We start from the raw sequence: 21882 nt of genomic DNA, 5'->3' as shown, positions 1-21882 counted from the left end.
GATGTCTTTCTATTTCTTTGTGTCCTCTCAGTTTCTTTCATCAGTGCTCTGTAGGTAGAAAACTGTAGAGTACAGGTCTTTCAGCTCTTTGATTAGGCTTATTCCTAGGTATCTTAGTATTTTTGGTGTGGTTGGAAATGGATTATTTTCTTAATTTCCCTTTCTGCTGCTTTAGTATTAGTGTATAGAAATGCAACAGATTTTTGTACATTGACTTTGTATTCTGTGACTTTACTGAATTCATTCATCAGTTCTCACAGATTTTTTGATGAAGCAGCTTTAGATTCTTGTTACATTGTTCTGAACGTTTCCAAAGGTAGGTGGTGGGCGTTGTCTTAAAATGATAGCTCTGTTTCTTAGGGGCATCTCTTTAACAGCTGAACTTTGATGAAGAGAGTAAGTGATTTACAATTACTGTGATTTCCTCCAGTTGTGCTTCTCATGTTACTGTTTCTTTTTCCTTTTTTTTCCCCCCCACGTTATTGTTTCTGATGAGCGTATTTTCCAGTTTGGTACTCTGAACTTTTTCTTTTTTTAAATATTTTATTTATTTGAGAGAAAGACAGAGAGGAGGAGCAGAGCAAGAGGGACAAGCAGACTCTGTGCTCGTATCCCACGGGGAGCAGCAGGACAAAGGCCGTGAAGCAAGAATTCGCTTGGTGTAGGTGACGAACAGGAAGGGAGGCTGTGGCAGCAGCAGCAGAACAAACGGGGAAAGAACCACGGAAGATGATGTTGGAAGAGATGTCGGAGTAGCTGGGTGAAAACATATACAGCCTTAAAGACCATTGAGGTTATTTTAATTTTACTCTGAGATGGGAAGTCGTGGGAACATTGCAGTATACATTTTAACAGGATCATTGCGGTTGCTCTAATGAGAATAGACTTGAAGGAAGACAGAGCAGAAGCAGACCATTGAGGAGGTTGTTGTAGTTACACAGATGGTGGTGGTGGCTTGGACTGATGGTTCAGGTCTCGATGTATTTGGAAAGCAGCACTGATAGCTTTCACTGATAGATTTGGATATGGAGTATGAGAAGAATACTACAGGGTCTTTGGCTGCGTGTCTGAGAAGAGTGACATTGCCACTGAGATGGGAAGCGCTGTGGGAGAAGCACATTTGAGAGGTTTATCGGGAGCTTAGTTCTGAATATCTTAACTTTGAGAGGTCCAAGTGTTTTGAGCATGCAGTTGGATATAGGAGTCAAGGCCAAGGGAGTGAGATGGGCTAGAGATACAAATTTGGGAGTTATCAGCGTGCAGATAATATTTAAAACCCCGAGACTAAGGGAGATTACCAAAGAGTGAAGGGTGTCTGAGAGGAGCTAATACAGATTTACCCTTGGGAATAAGAAAGGGGCATATTTAGTGTTGAAGGTAAGAAAAATGGAGGAGTCCATGATCATTCTAGGTTTCTGTTTGGAGAACTAAATAGAAATGGATGAAGTTAATTAAAATAGGAAACCCAGGAAGAGGACAAATCATAGTTTAAGAACCTGTAGAATATTCCAGTGGAAATATTTAGTAAGCATTTGTAAATATGGGTCTTCAGTTAGGGTTTGAGAGATTTGAGCCCAACATATTTTTCCAATTACGGAACTAGATGAAAATGTGAAGAGAAGAAAAAATATTTGCCTCTGAGAAACCCCGGTATTTAATGAGTGATGTGGTGGACGAGAGGATAGCAAAAAGAGAAACAAAACTAAACAAAACAAGGGAAAATGAGAACTAAAAATTGGAGGAGCTGAGAGTGTCAGCTGCTGCAGGAAAGAGCAGGGCAAGGGCTGGATAAAGCAGTGGCTTGACAAGTGGAACAGAGTCTTTATAAGGACAGTTGCAGTTCGAATGGTGGTGACTGAGCCAATGCTCATTACTGTGGGGATCAAGTGGGCGATATGGGAATCCACGGACTTATGACTCAATCTGCTTTATTTACCTTAAATAATACCATGGGGTTAATCTAATTAAAATTGATGTTTGGGGGAAATGTTAGGTCAGACATTGACCAATAATATCAACATATGTCAGAAATGGAATTCCAGTATGGTGCCAGTAATGGTTCTTGGTTGTAAACAACAGAAACTTACTATTACTTAAGTTAAAGCAGAAACTGCTTACATTACAGGAAAGGAATTTAATGGGAAGCTATTTTTAGTTCACAAGACTCCATATAAATCCTGGAGAACTCAGCCCAGAACAATGATGGGAACTGAAGAAGGCCACACAGCCAAGAACACAGTCATTGTGTTGGCTCAAGAAGTTGGGTTAGGACAGCTAGACTTGCCGTACAGCTGCTAGCCCTGCTGCTGGGGACCTGCCCCCATTGCTGCTGTGCATCTACAGCTGGGTCTTTTTTCGTTATTGCCCAACTTTGAATATTAGGGGAGTATCTGATTGGCCAAGCTTAGGTCACATGTCTCCTGGTTGCTGGAGAGTTGGGAGAGAAATTATGTCTGTGCCCTTCAGGCTTCTGCAGTTAGACATTATCCTCTCACAAAACCCCACAAATAGACAAGATGCTCAAATGCTGGAAAGCCAAAACCAAAAAAAAAAGGCTTTGAGAACTCTTTCTTTGTTACAGTTTTGTTTTGTTTCATTGGGATCTGTTTTCTGTTTTATTGTTTTGTTTTGGTACTAGGATTTAATTTTATTTTTAAAGGTGTTTCTCTGCCAGATGACCATTATGAAGCCTCCACAGAGGAAAGACCCTGTGTAATCTAAATAGAATTTGGACTTTTTTGCTTGCCCACCCCTTTTTTTAGGGTTAACTCTTTTTTTTTACTTATATTCAATTAATTAACATAGAGTGTATTGTTAGTTTCAGGGGTAGAGGTCAGGGATTCATCAGTTGCATATGACACGCAGTGCTCTTTAGCAGTGCCTTCCTTGATGCCCATCCCCCAGTCGCCCCAGCACCCCCCACCTCCCCTCTGGCAACCCTCAGCTCGCCTTTTTTTTAAGAATCAGCTTGCCCTGACTTGACATGGTGACAAATCTGTAAGAAATAGAAATCGGGGCGCCTGGGTGGCTCAGGCATTTAAGTGTCTGACTCTTTTTTATTTTTTTTTTAAAGACTTTATTTGTTTATTTGACAGAGGGTGAGATCACAAGTAGGCAGAGAGGCAGGCAGAGAGAGAGAGAGGAGAAAGCAGGCTCCCCGCTGAGCAGAGAGCCGGATGCGGGGCTCAATCCCAGGACCCTTGAGATCATGACCTGAGCTAAAGGCAGAGGCTTAACCCACTGAGCCACCCAGGCGCCCCTAAGTGTCTGACTCTTGATTAGCAGCTCAGGTCTTGATCTCAGGATTGTGAGTTCAGGCCCCATACTGGGCACTACACTGGGTATTGAGCCTACTTAAAAAATAAATAAATAAATAAAAGAAATACAAATCCCAAACCTTATAAACTTGATAAGTAAAGTAAGGCCTCTAATGACTTCTGTTAAACAAACTGCCCAGGGAATATTAAATAAAACAGCAGCAGCATCCTCTTGCCCCCCGCCACGCCCACCACCTACCCCCCTGCCGCCCCAATCCATAGAGTCCCTGCCTTGTCTCTCTTCTCTCTTCACACAAAGGCCACAGCTCAGGCCAGACCTCTCTGTCCACCTCCTTTCCACTCTTCCAACTTCCAGACCTTTCTGCCCTGTTAATAACTCATACCTTAAAAAAACAACAATAGTTTAGCTTCCTCCAACTTTCCTCTTCATCTGTAACCTCACCCGGCCCACACAAGCAATCCAGCGGCACTTAAAAAAAAATCCTGAGAATGGGGCACCTGGGTGGCTCAGTGGGTTAAAGCCTCTGCCTTCAGCTCGGGTCATGATCCCAGAGTCCTGGGATCGAGCCCCACATCAGGCTCTCTGCTCAGTGGGGAGCCTGCTTCCCTCTCTCTCTCTGCCTGCCTCTCTGCCTACTTGTGATCTCTCTCTGTCAAATAAATAAATAGACTCTTAAAAAAAAAATCCTGAGAAAAAGCAGAGACAGAGTAGAAGCTTTGAATACTTGTGATTCATTATTTCTCCCATCTTTTAAAGTAAAGAACATTAAATGTGAGGTTATCTTGTTCTCTTGGTTGAATTTGTAGAGATTGTCTCTGACAGTTGGCAGCAGTGTTTGTGAAAAGGAATAGTGAGAGATCATGGTGAAGAGGCCAGGTCCGGAGGGACCAGAGTATAAAGAGCTTTCATTTCTAGGTTCAGGATTTGGATGGGGAATGAGTGTCTGTCATTGGCAGGGAAACAGTGACTCTAAGCCAGCAGCGGGGACAGAAGAAACCTGGTCAGCAGTGTCCGTGTCCCTGGTTGTGCCGTTACATTTTTTTCAGGGGCTTCTCTGACCTCAAACTTTTCAGTTCTTAAAAAAAAAAAAAAAAAATTATTAAATACTTAAAATAGTGCTTTTTGCTTGCCAGTCACTGTTCCAAGTACTTTAAAATATTACCTTGTTTAATCTTTTTTTTTTTTAAAGATTTTATTTATTTATTTGACAGACAGAGATCACAAGCAAGCAGAAAGGCAGGCAGAGAGAGAGAGAGAGGAGGAGGCAGGCTCCCTGCTAAGCAGAGAGCCCGATGTGAGGCTCGATCCCAGGATCCTGGGATCATGACCTGAGCTGAAGGCAGAGGCTTTAACCACTGAGCCACCCAGGCGCCCCAACCTTGTTTAATCTTTATAAACAATCTGTGCACTATGAATGGTTACTGTCCTTGTTTTACTGATGAGAAAACCAGGTCACAGAGAGATCAAGGAACTCCCTCCGGATTCTGTAGCTAGAAATGGGGATGTCAGAGGCCAAGTTCAAACCCAGGCTCTAGCTCGGGAGCCCAGGCTCCTCATGGGCTCTGTGCGTTGCCGGCCTGTTCATCCTCACGCTGTCTGCCTCAGAACTGCCAGGAATCCCTGACAGATTTGGGCCCACCTCAGACTTACCTTATTAGAGTTTTTAGGGCGTGGAGAACCTGGGTGTTTACGTTATGAAGTCCTGTAGATGATTCTGATGTGGATCCTTGGTTAAGAACTTCTGTTTTGGAAGGGCCTCCTGCTGTCTGTGTGCTCACTTCTTGATTTCCTTTGGCTAGAAGAGTAGATGCTCTCTGAAGGTACCTAATTATTACAGAACTCAAAATTAATACTGCGATCCTTTGGTGTGCCTTTTGAGCCATCACTGCCTGAAATTTAGTTGCAATCCTTTCTTAAACAATACTTGACCAAACAGTGAAAACAGAATTTTCCTTCCTTTCCCACAAGCGCACTGTATGTCAAACATTCGCTTTAAAACTGAACGGAAGCTGAGCCTGCTGTTCTACTTCTCGTGCGAGTGTGGGGATGTACTAACTAGGTTCTGGAAAGCACACCTTTTGTGATGCGAAGAGAGAACTCTTCTGAACTCTTTGGAACACGTCTGTGCAGTAGCAGAGTCTAGTCCTTCGTGAGGGTTGTCGCTGCGGTGAGTCTCAGCTCCCAGTGTGGACCAGCTGTCCTGTTTGCCTGTCCTGCCGAGCCAACATCTAAGAGAAAATTTGTCCACTAAAGTAGAAAAATCAGATTATTGCAGATTATAGTTAAATGTATAAGGGCTTTAAAAGAAACGTGAAGGGAGTTTTTTGTTTGTTCATTTGTTTGTTTTCCCCACTTGGTTGTTTGCCTTGTCAAGACCAGTCTTTCCTAAAATGTACGTCGTTAGGGATATTTTATGGTCCTTCCTGTTTGTGTGAAACCAAGACCAAAATTACTTTGGAGAGAAGATCGAGCTCTTTAGTGGATACGGGAGGGATATCCAGACACAGAATCATGCAGGAAAGATAACTTTAGAAATAGAAGTAGCTAGCATCAGTGATACGAAGAAGTCAGCTAGAGTAGTATCCCCCTGCGTTCCCGTGCCCTGCTGCTGTGATAATCTCACACGCACACATACGCACACACACACAGAGCATTTGAGACTACTGTTAACGTGGGTTTATGCCATTTTTGTAGTTTCTGCCTAAAACTTAAAAAAATTAATTTTTGCCTCAAGCCAGCATTCTCCCCATTTTTTACAACAAAAGGTAAAATCATTTTCTTAGATATCTGTATTTAACAACTCCTTTATAATAACTCCTAATCATCTCTTTTCTCAGAAAACTCGTTGGCTCCGTTTGCTGTAGACTCACCTCCCTCCCTGCCCGGCGTGGCCGCCGTGGTCACCCTGTGTAGGATGCGGTTCAGTCTTCAGGAAATTCTCTTCCTGCCGGTAGTCCCGAGGAAAGTGAACTTTCTAAAATGAAACATCTTGTAAACATTATGTCTGACAAACGCCTATGGTTAAACTCTTCGTGCATTTAGTGTTTGATCTTTTTCCTTAAGACATTTTTTTGGATTGCCACCCTGTCGGCACTCAGCAGATCACGGCTGAGAACAAGTTTCAGGGGTCCTAATTTATTTCCCCAAGTCACACACTGTCTGGCTTTTGGAAAACTCTGTATTAGAGCTGACAGAGTTTTGAACTTGTTTAGCTTGAGTTATTGAATGGAGTAATAGGAGGTGCAGGGTCAAAGACTTGCTGGCCTGATCCCTGGTCAGAGCATATAACTAGCATTTTGTGGGAGAGCTTTCTCTGGGGAAAACAGTCCTGACCTGGTTTAGAAACACTTTCCCTGCAAACTCTCATTAAGAGAGAAGAATGATTTAGAAGCTACTGTCATATCCTTGGGAAAGTATTTACAAGAAAGTTTGTTGACCAAGAAACTCTAAATTAATTCTACTTTAAAAAAAGACAGGCGGGGGGTGCCTGGGTGGTGTGGTTGGCAAAAGGGCTGACTTCAGCTCAAGTCATGATCTCAGGGTCCTGGGATTAGCCTGCTGGCTCCCGGCTCAGTGGGGTGTCTGCCTCTCCCACTGCCCCTCATCCCACTTCCACATGCACACACGCTCCCTCTCTCAAATGAAATCTTAAAAAGAGAGAGATGCAGATCAGAGTACCTGATGGGCTCAGTCAGTAGAGCATGCAACCCTTGATTTAGGGGCTGTGTTCAAGCCCCATGTTGGGTATAAATTTATTTTTAAAAAACTGTTTTGAAAAAGGAGGCATCTGTATGAAATTACTGATATTTGACCCACACACATACAAAAAAAGACAGCTTTGTATGGTCCGACCTTACACATTTTTGTGTGCATAAAAGGGGATGTCAGAGTCAGGTGACGTAGGTGGAGACTCCCACCGAGTTTGATGTGAGAACCATATCTTAAAGCAAAATGAGTTGGTACGTATTAGGATTTCAAGCTAATCTTTCCTCTGGTGACCTTGGCAACATTTATCAGGTTTGAATGTAGTGTCAGAATTTTCCTCTTGTGAAATGTAAACCTTGGCTCACTCTTGGGCCATCTGTTGTGCGCTAATAGTTTTGATTTATTCTTGCTCTGGCTGACATGCATATTAATGGTGCTGCTGCAAGCTTGACATTTCCTTTTATCGGTGCGTAGTTACGCTGTGTACGTTAGTGGCACAAATACTGCATTCAGATTAGATATTTATATTACTCTTTCTAGCTGGAGGGTGAGTAATGTACTTAGCTTATGTTTGTACTATAATGGGAAGCTCTACATCATAGACATTTTAGTAGACTTTTAAAATGATTACATTCTGCTTAGTTTTACTACCTCTAATTTTTTTTATTTAAGATGTCACTGAGTATACCTGTGTGTTTTAATGGTTTTGGATTTTTTGTTTGTTTCAGATTTCTTAATTATCTTCGCTTTTCAGTTGCTTTCATGTTGAACACATTTGATTTCTGACCAACAGTTAATACAGCTTTTAGAAAAACGAGATAAATTCAGAATGTTTGACTTTGTTAAAGAGCTTTGGAAGGGCTGCTTCTCACGGCTGCTCTGGCGGTCCTATTTCCAGGCTCTGCTGTGCTCTTGACTCAGTTCGGTAGCTTGCCAGAGACTTGGCGAGATAAATGAGGTAAAGTAATAAAAAACAAGAGCTCCCCAAGAGAGGAACATAGATGAGAAAAAAAATTAATGCAAAGCTGTTTTTGAAATGAGGATAGATGCTTTTTATTTTTGATCTGATTTTAACAGTTTTATATTGAAAAACCAAGCCCATCTCTGGAATCCAGTGGATATGGACCAAATATGAAATGTTAAGAGGGCCCTGACATGCGAGATTCGATGAGCAGAGGCTGGTGTTGGTCCAAATAAAAGCTGCTCATTGTCCGAGTGCAGCCTGTTACAGGCTGTTTCCCTCACTCCCCAGGAAACATCACTAGATACTAACTACATTCCTTCCTATCAAAGATACGGGGCTCCAACCTTAGGTCAGAGTTTCCTAATACAAGAGAAGCTGTCTTACCTAGTATTATCAGGATTATTGGATGATCTATGAACTAACAAAATTGGTTAAGGCAGGAGATCAAAATAATATGTATATTTTAAATTTATTTCATTTAATTATATAAATGTGGACTCGTTTGCCAAGCTTTGATGTAGGACCAACACCTTTTCTTTGGGTCCAGATCCAGGACAGTGCCAAGTTGCCTCTCAGTGCAAACTACACTCACAGTGCATCAACCATAATTTCCAGTATCAGTTCCTCTTCCTCTAAATTAGATTAAGAATTTAAAGATTTTTTTTTAAAGCAATCTGAATGCAGACTAGTATGGTTTCTCCTCATTTTTAAAAAAAAAAATTTTAAGATTTTATTTATTTATTTGACAGATCACAAGTAGAGAGGCAGGCAGAGAGAGAGGGGGGAAGCAGGCTCCTTGTGGAGCAGAGAGCCCAATGCGGGGCTTGATCCCAGGACCCTGGGAATCATGACCTGAGCCAAAGGTAGAGGCTTTAACCCACTGAGCCACCCAGGCGCCCCTTAAAAAAATTTATTTATTTGACAGACACAAGTAGGCAGAGAGGCAGGCAGAAAGAGAGGAGGAAGCAGGCTCCTGGCTGAGCAGAGAACCGATGCAGGGCTCAATCCCAGGACTCTGAGATCATCACCTGAGCCAAAAGCAGAGGCTTTAACCCACTGAGCCACCCAGGCGCCCCTAGAGAGTGATTTGTACTCGGTCACTGTCACTGAGTGTAGGGACACTTCCAGGGTGAGTCACAGATAGCGCTGTCTTTCTCTGTGTCTCCTGTCAACTCCTAAGCCCAGGGTGTCCTGGGCTCGAGCCCTGCATTGGGCTCTCTGCTTGGCAGGGAGCCTGCTTCCTCCTCTCTCTCTCTGCCTGCCTCTCTGCCTACTTGTGATCTCTGTCTGTCAAATAAATAAAATCTTAAAAAAAAAAAAAAACTTAAAAAAATACTAAAAAAACAAAACTGCTTTAACTCACTGAGCTACCCAGGTGCCCCTCCCCTCTCCTCAGTCCTTTATGGCTGTCTTGGAATGAGTGAATTTTTTAAACTATTCACTTTTATTAAATGTTGTTCTCCTTTTCACACATTTTTAATCTTTGAAGATTGATTTATTTATCAGAGAGCAGGAGGGAGCACGAGTGGGAGGGGTAGCGGGGAGGGAGAGAGGCTCTCAGGTAGACTCAGCACGGAGCTTGGAGCCCAGCATGGGGCTCAATCTCGTGACCCCGAGATTGCTACCTGAGCCGAAACCAAGAGTCGGATGCTTAGCTAACAGCGCCACCCACACGCCCAGTTTCCCTAAATTTTTTAAAATTACACAGTTACCCTAACAAATACATTAGCAAAAGTAGTTCTGGAGGAAAAAACACAACTATTCATGAGCTGGGTTCTCTTGTGCTGGGCCCGCCAGTCAGGTTTAGAGGGGAGTGGGAAGGGCCATTTAATATCAGTGTCAGTTTAAGTTGGAGGTCAGTTTCCACTCTACACGATTATGTAGAGTCAACATTAGACAACACTGAGTAGGACCTTGATTTTATTGTGAATTCCCATTTCAGCCTCCAGCTGAGCAAAATGTGGTCCTGTTCTTGTGATAGGTTAGTCTCCAGTGCTTCAGCCCTCTTAAGAAGAGAAGAAACACAGTGTTGGATGCTGCATTATGCACTAATATTTCAGTTTTCTTCTAACAAAGTGCTTGGAAAAAGGAATTGGGAGAATTGTATGAAATAGCACATTTTCTCATGCATGATATTGTGTAACATTGGAAAACTAATGTTTTATTCTCACAGTGAAGTGTTTTCCCACCAGACTTTCTCTGACTTCTGGGAATAAAAATATAATGTGTTGATGATCGTGTCTGTCCACAAAGTTTCCTCGCTGAAGATATCCCATGGTATCTCAGTCTTGTGGAGGCTTTTCAGGATGCATTTGGAGAGATCCTAAAACTAGTGACATAGATTACAGTGACAGTGCCAAAATAAAACCTCTGAAAACATCACTAATAGGATTAATGATATGTAAAAAGGAGTGAGATGAACATAGTTGGGGAGAAAAAAGTGATTCAGAGTTCACTGTTACAGCAAGGAACATTTAATTTGAGGAAGTGAAAGTAAATGTTAAATGAATTATCTACACTCTCCCAGATGTTTCTGTGTATAAATTATTTTTTTTAAGATTTTATTTATTTATTTGAGAGAGAGAGAGTGAGTGAGGGAGAGAGCATGAAAGGGGAGACGGTCAGAGGGAGAAGCAGACTCCCCACGGAGCCGGGAGCTCAATGTGGGCCTTGATCCCCGGACTCCGGGATCATGACCTGAGCCAAAGGCAGTCGCTTAACCAACTGGGCAACATAGGCGCCCTATTAATTATTTTTAAATATAAGTTAAGTACTGTTAGAATTTGTAGTATACTGGCTTTGATTCCCTGCAGTTCTGTGGTAAACAAGCACTTTAAAGATTTTTGTTTATTTGAGAGAGAGAAAGGGAGAGAGAGAAAGAGAGAAAGAGAGAGAGTGAACACAAGCATGGGGGAGGAGTCGAAGGAGCAGCAGACTCCACGCCGAGCAGGGAGCCTGGTGAGGGCCTCCGTGCCAGGACGCTGGGATTGTGACCTGAACCGAAGGCAGCCACTGAACTGACTGAGCCCCGCAGGGGTAAATTCTAGGTGTCCTCCCTGTCCCCCACCCTCCGCAATTTGCGAACTTTAATAAGTAGAGGTAAGGCTGGTTAACGGTAATAATTTTTATGCAGTCAAGATGTGATTCTTCTTTTTCATAAATAATAATGTGTTTTTTGGCTTTCTCCTGCAAAAGTAACTACTTCATTTGAAATTTAATGAAGAAAGAAGGAGACATTATGTTCAGAAAATCATGTTTAAAAACAATGTTTAGTATGGCATCTAGATCTTAGCAGGAAACTCAGATTTAAGTCTGAGCCTGACCTTAACCCATGACCAATAGAATCCAAGTGTGTTTATTTTTACAGTAGCTTTAATTTGGGGCTTGCAAGTTTGTTGGTTTGTTTTCTCATTCAATTTTGGGGACCCTGAAGCATTTATTTTAATTATAGGAATTAAGCTATTTATAATTTTATGGCATGAAGATCAGCAAATTTTGTTTCTTCTTGGCTATATTATGTTATCTTACTGAGAAATGTGTGATCTTTGTGTCTAACAATGCACTTTAAAAAAAAGTCTCCCGTGCTCCAGTGCCGGAATTCTAGCAGGACAGCTTCACTCATCTTTCTCCACTCGAGAAAAAAAAAATCTGTTCTCACAGAAATGCTGCCTTGAGTTAAACAAAGGACAAGCAGTTGCCGGAAATGTTGTCTATACAGTTCTGTTCATATATGTTCATTTCAGTTTGTTTGTTGCATCCTAGACTTTTCCTTCACTTTGCTGATAATTGCATTTCATAATCCCACTGACCTTTGAGCTAAGTTGCCTTGAATTTTTATTACCTTCAACTGCGTTAAATCCTACTTGTAATGAGTCCTTCTCTGTAGCAAGTTTGCTGAGTGAGTGTTGAACCGAAGCGGGCAGAGGAGAAGAGAAGGAAGTAGGAGGGATTCTGGTCAGGTTCAGTTCTGTCCGTCTGTCTGTCTGTCTGACCATGTGCCCTTCAGTAGAAACACTAATGTATGTTGTTTTCTTTCTTTTTTTTTTTTTTTTTTGTTTTTGCTGTGACAATTCCCGCTTTTGCTAGGAAAAAGGAATTATTGATGTTTAAGCAATAGTTCATATCTAAATCATAAGTCACTTATAATCTGTTTCGGAATGCCTACAGTTGTACATACCTTTTCCCAAAAAACACATACTCCCAGCCTCCTCTTGGCTTATCTTCCTTTTAGGATTTGTGTGGTTGAAACCAGAAACCTCAGATGCCAGGGGTCATTTATAGATTATCAAACGTTGGCATACTTTATAACTGTCCTTTATAACTTTATAGCTCTGCTAGACAGACATGCATTTATAATTTTTTTAATTCTTCCATTGAATTGTGTTTTTAAGGGTAAGAACTGTATATCTTGTTCAGTACGTATTTCTGCTTACCGAAAGAGATCTAATGCTGTGTGGTGGCTTCAGAGGGAGAAGGGAAGCTCAGCAGGCAAAGTTTCAGGCTCTGGCCTTGACTGCAAGCTCTAGACGGAATCTCTGTTTTAGATACCAGTAATTTGGGATCCGCAATGGGGGGGCGGCAAAAATGTTCCTCCTCTTTAAGGAAAAAAAAGTGAAAATGGCTGTATTGGGTAGATAATTTCAGTATCTTGTGATATTATCTAGCCTAGCCCCCTCATTTTATAGGATTGGAGACAGAGCCAGATCATACAGCAGTCAGTGGCTAGATCTAGAGTGACACTCCTGTTCAGACTCCTTACCAGTAGCCTTTAAAGTGTTTACACAGCGTGTATGTTCCCAGAACTGAGGAGTTCTCTAAGGATACTACGTGGCACCTGGGAATGATCAACACTCGGTAAATCATAAGATGATTTGTAGTTAATTGCCTCTAAGCCATGTTAAAATAAAAAATGTCATTTTTGGTTGTGATCCCAGTGAAATGTTGGCATCTCAGAAACTCTGATTTGGGCCTATTATAAGACTAAGCCAGTGGTTCTCACAGGTTGTTCTTTGTTATTCCTAGGATCACCTGCTGTTACCGGCTACCACCCACAACAAGACCACAAGACCAAAAATGTCAATAGTGTTACCAGCAATAAACATAAACGGTAAGTTGAAATTTGGGTTTATGAACAACCTAAGTTTGCTTTCTTTAAGCAGTATTCTCTGGATGAGCCAAGAAACATTTAAAATATTTGATTGGTCAGATATATATCCATGCGTTAATTTTGAAACATTTTCCACTTTTTCCACAAAAGATTATTTTAAAATCCCTATACTCTCTATTACTGTATTTTTAATTCATTCTCTTGTTTACAGAATTGGAAAAGTTAGCATCTTAACTGCTCTACAGACTTACTGTGGCCTCTCAGGTTATACATACAGTGTAGGAATTCCCTGCTGGGTTCTCAGAGTGAATTTGTAAGTTGCGTTTTGGGAATTCAGAGCAGTTTCCTGAATTCTGTAAATGGTGACGTAATTCCCAGAGCAAACATCACAAGCCTCTTTAGTCCACAATCCCGATGTATTTGGTATCGATCGTGTTACCATTCCATTTTGTTCTCTTGCTAGTGCTGGGTATTACATAAATTACAAATAATGCTATAATACCTTGAGATCATCTAAGGATTTTAATTAACCCATCTTGCTTATAATCTAGAAAGAAAAATCAGCCCAGAAACCACGGTGCTCCAAAGAGTAGGTCTCATAAAGAATATACAAAGTACTAAAGACATTTAGGAAAGGCGAGATTACTTCCAGCTGGCTCTTCATGGGGAAGAGAAGTAGCTTACTCGTGGAGCCCGCCGTGCGCTGTGAATGAACACAGTGTGTATTGTTGATGAGTGCTTTCTGGGACACATCATGTTAGGCTCTGATGAAACAAGGAGGGTTGGCTGATCTTCTCAAATTCTTTTATCTGGTTTAAGGGAACTACCAGTATATTTTTTTTATCTAGTAGTTAGAACCTCATAGTTTAAGAATAAGCCAAAAAGTGAAAAGCCTTTTGAACTAACCCACAGCTGAACCAGTCCACATTCTGACGGATGATCATAGTTAAACAACCAAATATAATTATTAAAAAAACAAAAACAAAAAAACAGGGATTCTAGATAAATAAAATTTAGTCTTAGAGAAAAAGTATCCAATATTCGTTTTGCATTTTAAGACCACAGAGGACTGTAGAGTTTCTTGGAGCTGTGTGTACACCGCTTACTAGAAATGCTTGGAGCTCCGACGGGCACCCAGGTGGCTCAGTCGGTTGAGGGCTGGCGCTCGGGTTTGGCTCAGGGTATGATCTCCTGAGATCGTGGGGTCGAGCCCCACATTGGGCTCCATGTGCAGCGCAGAGTCTGCTTGAGAGTCTCTCCCTTTGTCCCTCTCTGGTTCAGGTTGTCTCTCTAATATTAAATAAATAAATAAAATCTTAAGAAAACAAAGGAATGTTGAGGAGGTCATGATCTCAGGCTGTGAGATTGAGCCCCCCCTAGTGTGGAGCCTGCTTAAGCTCCTCTCTCTCTTCCCTCTGCCCCTCCCCACCCAACCTCTCTTAAAAAGAAAAAAACAAATGCTTAGGAGGCAGCTTGATTTCTTTTTTAAAGATCTATTTATTTTAGAGCCTGTGTGTGCATGCGTGCACGTGTGCAGGGGCGGGGGCAGAGGGAGAGAGAGAGAGAGAGAGAATCTCAAGCAGCTCCCCTTACTGAGTGCAGAGCCCTGTGTGGGGCTCAGTCTCACGACCTTGAGATCATGACCTGAGCCGAAACAGAGTCAGACGCTCAGCTGACTAAGCCACAGTGGCATTATGCCATCGGTACATAAACATTTGTCTTGCTAAAGCATAAATGATGACATTAGTCTTCCAAGGATATCAAGAACAAATTTTAGAAATTAAAACTGTAACATTAAGAGGAACTTCTCTTGCTTCAGTAAAGGCGGGTTCCAAAGCTTTCAGGGAGCAGTCCTGTAGTACTTCGGGAAGGATAATATATTCCACAGTGTATGTATTACACTTAAAGAATACGTTTAGGAAATACAACTTATTTTTACTTCAGAGGTGCCTGGGTTTCTCTGCTTGAACCATAATAGATTTCAGTTCCGGTCAGCTTATGCTCAGAAGGGCTATTACCTAAGCTTCAACAAGACAGAGTTCACTTAATTTTGTTCTGATATTGAATTCTTATGCAAGAGAATGCCTGCTTTTATTTTATGACAGTGAGTTTTCCATACTTACCAAGCCAAAAACAATACGATGCTGTTCGACTCTGTTGATCTTGGCCAGGCGGCTAATTTTTGAAAATGAGCCTTTCATGGATTTGAAAAATACAGTCATTAGAAGATCATTTCCTTTATAATCTGGTTTTGATTTCTTTATAAATAAATTTCGTTGTTTCCTTTTTAGGGTATAGTAAACTATTTGAAAAGTTAAGATTCGAATTTAAAAAGTATTGGTTGAGTATCTGCCACGTGCCAAGTGTCGCGCTGTGCCCTCGGTCTCTTCCCGAACGGCGCCTCCACCCCCTCGCTCCGCCGGTTAGCATCTGACTTTGCCTCCGCACCTTGCGTGCCTGTGAGCCTGCAGGGGGCGGGGATATCCTTGCTCCCCGCTGCCACTTCCGGATGACCTCCCCTTCTTTCATCTTCGAGGGTATAACGTCAGGCTTTCTACCCCTCACCCCGGTCTGTCACCGTCTTCTCTCCCACCGTGACTGATGACTCTCCGCCACGGCTTTTCCACGTGCAGCTTCCACGTGGAGCGCTCACCCCGCACCCTGGCCGTTTTGGATCCCATTGTCTTTTTCATCCTGTACCCGTGAGCCTCCCACCCACAAGGGCACGGTCGTACTCGGACGTCGCCGTCGTCAGGAATGGCGCTGCTGCAGGCCTCCCACCCTGCTTACCGCTTACTGTAAACCCGCGCTCGCAGCCGCCGTCCCAGCGCCGCTGCCGGCCGCGAGCCACCGCTCTTCCCGTGCGGATCCCGTCCGAGCGCTCCGGCCTTCGTCCTCGTCGCGCCCGCGTCCGCCCGCATACGCGCTCCGCTCTCTGGCAAGCCCCCATCCTTACGTCCTGGCTTCTTCTTCTCTTAGGTCTCACTTGTCTGTAAAAATCACCCCCTGCCTCACAGTTAAACCCAGCTCTCCTCTGTATGCCTGTTCGTGGATTCTCAAGAGCTGAAAATTACCAGAAAATACCATCTAGTCGGGACCAGCGGATGCGCTGCCCATTAATGACTGCTCATTCCGCAGGAGCAGTCGGTCCTGGCGGTCGCCGCGAGGAGCTGCACTTGTCTTCTGGCGGAGACACACTTCCCTGCCCTCCCTCCCTAGCGTCCCGGGACTCCGGGATCAGGACGTGAGCCGAAGGCAGTCGTCCAACCAACTGAGCCACCCAGGTGTCCCAAGTAAACGTGCTTTAAACAGTGCCCAGCCATTGACGGCGTGGGCACTCTTGCGCCCTTTCGCTGTCATCGTCCGTGTCGTCCTAGGCAATTCCTTCCTTTTGGACCCTGTGTCCATGCCCCTCTCACAGGTTGGGAGACTCGGCTCCTCGCTGATAGCCTTTCTGTGCTGCGCCATCAGCTTCTCTGCTGGTTCGGTCCCATCTGCATCCTGCACGGCCGCATACTCCCTCTGCGTGGGGACACGTCCCCCCGCGTCCTGCTTCTCCGCGGGCCTTCGGGGAAGCGCTCTTGCAAGGCGTCCCTGCGCTCGCTGCTCCCTTCGGCTGGTGGCCGGGTCTCCCCGTGCTCAGTGCGCGTGCTTCCGGACCACGGGAGACTAGATGGCAGGCATTCCTGTATTTCCCCCGCAAATACCTGAACGCATGTCTGCGGCGAAAGGGAATTCTCCTACAGAAGCACAAGACGATGACCACACTTTCAAAAGACAAGAACTTTAGCACTGATGCTGTACAGTTTAACCGACAGTCCATATTCACGTTTCCACTTTGCCCCCAAAATGCTTGTTACAGCTTTCTGTGGGGAGAGACACAGAATCGAGGTGCAGACCATACGGTGCCCCCACTTGGCAGACCTCTTTCGTATCCTTCTGTCTAGAACCCTTGCCATCGAAAAGTTGTCTTTCATGACATACACGCTTTATAGAAACCAGAGTCATTGAGGTGTAATATAGCATATAGTAAATCAACAATTTCATGTATACTGTTTAATGAGTTTCTAACAAATGTAAACAGTTGTGAAACTACCACTTAGTCTTGGTGAAATGTTTTTACTTCAGAAAGTCTCCTCCTACGCGCTGCAGTCATTCCCCTGAAGTGTGTGTTGACATACCCTTGTGCTGAAGCGCTGCATTTTGTAGGCTTCCCTGATCCCGTGGCCCATCTAGTTTTCCTCTTAGGATTAAAAACAGTTGACAAGTATAGTCTAATCTTTCCAAATACAAATTAATTAAAGTGTTTGCTAGTTACCTTTGTGCCGCATTGGTTAAGATTTGGAATTTATCATCAAGAGTGAATTGAAACGATTAACCTCCTTTTAAACAATTGTTCTACAAAGGAGAACATGTGCACAAAATTGAAGTATCGAGCTCTCCACAATCCAGAGATGGATTTCTTGGGCGTATTGGGTATACACATTTGACGCCAGTATGGCATCACTTAGAGCCTGATGCGTGAGAGTTATGTGCACACAGAAACATTTGGGCACCTGTTTCTTGCAAGAGCAGAGATGTTGTGAGGACACCTCAGGTTTTTCATCCTGAGCAACGTAAGAATTTGAGGAGCTTGAATAAAATACATTTTCTGCCATTCCTGAGTTCAAAAGTTACATGTAACTCGGAAAGGAACATGAGTTGTGGGTCTGTCTGATCCCTCTCTCTGACTTCAGTGGTGCCTGTAGGATGTTGGGGAGGGTGGTGGAAGATACACAGTCAAATTTTATTGAGCAGGTTTCTGTAGGACCCTGGATAGGGATATTGGGGAAGAGGAATTTGATTTTCCAATTTGGGCAAAGTACATTAGATTCCCAGATCAATTAAACTATAATGTATAATGACTCTACTTTGTGGTTTTGAGCTGTGGAAAAAAGTCTGTACAAGAAATAGCTAACGAGAGTAGGATATGGGTGTGAAATTAATGCCATTTAGAAAACACTAGTTACATAATTCTGTGTTTCCTGTGCCATTTTGGCCTTTGTAATTTATTTCGTTTTGCATTCTCTTTGGTAGTTGAATGTCTCACATGACAGTTGAAAACAGGTTGGGGAAGCTGTAAGTCTCTCTGTCTTTGAGGAAGTTTTCACGCTGAAGATTATTAAAGTAAAATAAAATGCTAGGTATGCTTTAAAAAAAAGCTTTCAAAAAATGATTGCAGATGGTTGGCAGAGCAGTGGATGATAAATTAAAGGCTATTGGTATTTTTTTAAAAAGGATTCTGGAAGTTTTCCTTGTGCTGTAAGTCAACATTTCCTGCTTTTAAATTATTTCCACTTATGTTGTGGTAAAATTGCTCATTTCCTTTCTTTCTTCATAAATAATTCAACAAAGTGGAACCTAGAAGTGGTCTTATTTTTAATGGTAGCTACTTTGTAGACCTCTTTCACAGGGAGTGAACACAGCCTATTAGTAGATGCGTAATTTGACCAACGCTTTAATTGAATTGGTTTTACTGTTCCCCTTCCCTCTGCATATCCTGTACCTAAGTTCATGTAGGTACCTGAGCAGTAAATAGAAAACTATTCTAATTCTACCCTGTCCTTGGTAAGGGTTCAAGTAGGTGAAAAAATACCTACAAGGCTAAACTGTATTTATATTTAATCTCCAAGTAATTTTCTATGAAGAAAATCTAGAAGAACTTATTAGCAATGAAACATCTTTTTAGTTGAGGATGTAATAGAAGGGCAGGAAGCAAACCGACTCAACAAATGTGTTGGTTTTAATAATAAGAGAATGTTGATACAACTGCTTTTGATGAACCGCAGTTTCGTAAACTGTGATCCCAAAGAAAATGTATTTGGAAACAGTCCTATTTTAGACATGTTCTGTCTAAGTAGGCTGCTTGTCTGTCAGAGAATCGTGCCTAAAAGTTGTGCTTTTCCTCTTCTTTTCTTCTTGAAGTCCTGCAGGTTATCTGCTTTCTTAAAATACATTTACAACCTTGCGTTTTCATTGCAGTTTTTCCGTTTCAGTTGTTCTGTCATTGTGTTCAGACAGCTGAGTGAGTGGAGTCTTCTCTTCCAACCATGTTTTTAATATTTTAAAAACATATAATCAAATATTTGACTTTTGACTCACTACTGAAACCAGTAGTACAATTTCCACACTGAGAATTTCTGCTGACAAAAGGAGAAAAATAACACTATTCACAAAAAAGGATTTTTTTCCTTCAGTGTATATCCAGAGATTTAGGAATTCTGTGTAGCTGGCAGGTATAACGAGGAGTGTTACCACTGACCATACTTGCCATGATAAACAGTACTTTCTTCTAGACCTGAGTCTTCCTGTTGATCGGGGTTGAACTGGCAGTTTCCTCTTGAGAAGACAGTCACCACAGGAGGCAGAATAGGACTCAGATTATCTTTACAATGTGTAAAATTGTAAAATTTTGGCTCAGTTCCTCAGATCCCTTTTTTAGCTTACCTTCTCTGGTGATGCTAAATCACCAGCCAGGCTGAGACCAACAGTGATGCTTTAGATCAGTTCTAAACCGGAAACAACATGCTGATTAATTTTTTAAGAGAAATCAGTTAAGTTCTAGTAATTATAAATTGTAATGCCTCTCTGGCATCAGATCAGAAATTTGAAGAATATGAGAGATTCTAGAATCTTGGTACCTTGCGAGGTAAAACTTGAACTGGACTGTAAAGGAAACTTAGAGGACAATAAGAAGAAGGATATTTCTTAATGTAAGGATTGCATTTGGCTACAAGTAACAGAAAACCTTAACATTGTTAAATAAATTGGATTCATTTTTTCTTATATATTGTCAAGTCCACAGCAATGAACCAGTGTAAGTGCTGGTGTTCGTTCAACAACGTGAGATGTTAGGTAGGACTAAGGTTGCTGTGATTCTCTTGGCCTTTCTCAGATGTTCTCAAAGTAGCTGCTGCGGCTCAAGCCCTCGTATCTGTATTTCAGATGGAAAAAAGGAAAGCATGGCATCTCTCAGGAAAGCAAACATCATCCAGAAATTTCCAGCAGACTTTTGCTGCTGTCTCATGGGACATACAAACTTGTGTCACATCCATAGGTCGAGCTTCAAGGGAGGCTCAGAAATACAGTGCTTTCACTAGGCTCGCTGTGATCTGAAAGAAATACAGCCTTCCCTTACTGTGGAAGTAATGGGTGTTGGGTGGACAGATCGGCAGCAGCTGCTTGCTGCGGCATTCCGGCATGTGCTGTGTTGGGACTGAACAAAGTGTCTGGGAGGAGACAGTGCAGAGAGGACTCGGGTCAAAGAGGAGAAATCGTTTACTGCAGGGACGCAGCTCTGTGATGTAGGTCAGTAACGAGTTAAGGACGTGACTTGAGGCTCTCTGGCGTAAGAATGAGAAGGAGAGCTCCGTCGAGAGACTCACCCTGGCTGTCTGCGCGTGCGAGGACGTTAGGAGAGGAGATGAGCTGGGGTGCAGTGCCCCGATTTGGGGGTGAGGTTGTGAAGGGCCTGGAGTGGAGAGGAAGGAAACTGTCCAGAGAAATTTCACAGGGAGAATCTGTTGCCCCAGGCAGCGGAAGGAGGGAGGGAAGCTGATGGCCCGCCTTTCCCCCCTGTTTCCTCTGGGTGAAGTCGCAGGGCGACCGCCCTTAACTCCTCCCAGATTGTTCGGTTATCCCCACGTGGCGTGGCCTCTTCCGAACCCTCTTCTACAAAAGTCTGAAAATGGGATTTTGAAATGGAAAAGACGAGATTAATGCTGGATCTGCCCTTCTGCACCTGCAGACTTACACTTTGTCAGGAGTGACAGTGCTTTGAGGTTCATTGGCAGTTGCACGGGTCCGTTTTTTTATGAGACATTTGTCTTATTCAGTATTTGATTTACCAATAAACCTTTCAATCTGGGAACTCTTGTGAGCCTCCAGAGGTTTACCTGGGGATCAGGTTGCCCTGCACCTTCCAGGCGCCGAGTACTTCTGTGCCCCAAGGAGCCGACTCCCGGACCCGCCGCACCTAACGCACCTCCGAGTCCTGCCAGCTCGCTGTGAAGTCACTTTCGCTCCCTCTCCCTTGTGGCAAAAATCTGTTTCTACTCAAACAGATGGTTTGCTTTCGACTAATAAAAACTAGGGATCAGCATCTATTTAAGCCAACAAAGTTGGTTTGAGGTTCCTACTAACTTCAAAATCTGAAAGCTCTCTCTACACATAGTAAGCTCACCAGAATGGATTTATCTTTGTACTGGAAAATCAAGAACCTTGTAGTGAGTCAGAAGATTGAACCATTTCACATAGTCCTGAGTTTCTGTTTTTCTGAGGAACTGTTTAACAAGCGCAGGCTCAAGGCGTCTGTTTTCTCTTCTGCCATGACACCAGCTGGAAACAGTAGGGACCCTCACTTTCCGTAGAGTGCTCTGCAGTTCTTCCGATCATTTCTTTGTCAGCTGAGACACAGTTGAGAACGGGTGATAGGCTGGTGTCATCTCAGGGATGTCCGTGTCAAGGACGCTGTAACTCGGTTCACATTGGAGACTGCTTCTCTTCTTGGGCTCGCAGTAGGAAAGGTGAGAGAGTCCTCAGAAATCTATATTTTTCTGAACCTAGAATGTTGCCGTTGAAAATATGGTACATATTGTTAGAGATTTTGCTTTGGGAATCTTGAGTACATCAGTCAAGAGATGCCTTTGAACTTAACCAAATATCCATAGAGATAGTTTCTTCCATATTTATTACAGATTTTACAGAAACAACTGCATGCCTTAAACATAAGTTTTAGATTAAATAATGAGACAAATGTGAACTATAAAATAGTTTGTCGCCAGGAGCG

General features: G+C 42.8%; 1 protein-coding gene across 1 annotated transcript in view; it reads left to right on the top strand.

The window, feature by feature from the left end:
• Positions 1-21882, top strand: part of ATF6 (activating transcription factor 6) — a 210914-nt gene that overhangs the window by 146427 nt on the left and 42605 nt on the right. The window contains exon 16 of the mRNA XM_045086531.1: positions 12971-13055. Within this exon, the coding sequence (XP_044942466.1) occupies positions 12971-13055 (85 nt within the window). The remainder of the gene's footprint in view (positions 1-12970; positions 13056-21882) is intronic.

Source organism: Mustela putorius, unplaced genomic scaffold (genome assembly GCF_011764305.1).
Source record: "Mustela putorius furo isolate JIRA1106 unplaced genomic scaffold, ASM1176430v1.1 tig00000997_pilon_pilon_pilon, whole genome shotgun sequence".
Lineage (NCBI taxonomy): Eukaryota > Metazoa > Chordata > Mammalia > Carnivora > Mustelidae > Mustela > Mustela putorius.
This window is presented reverse-complemented; position numbering and strand designations above follow the sequence as displayed.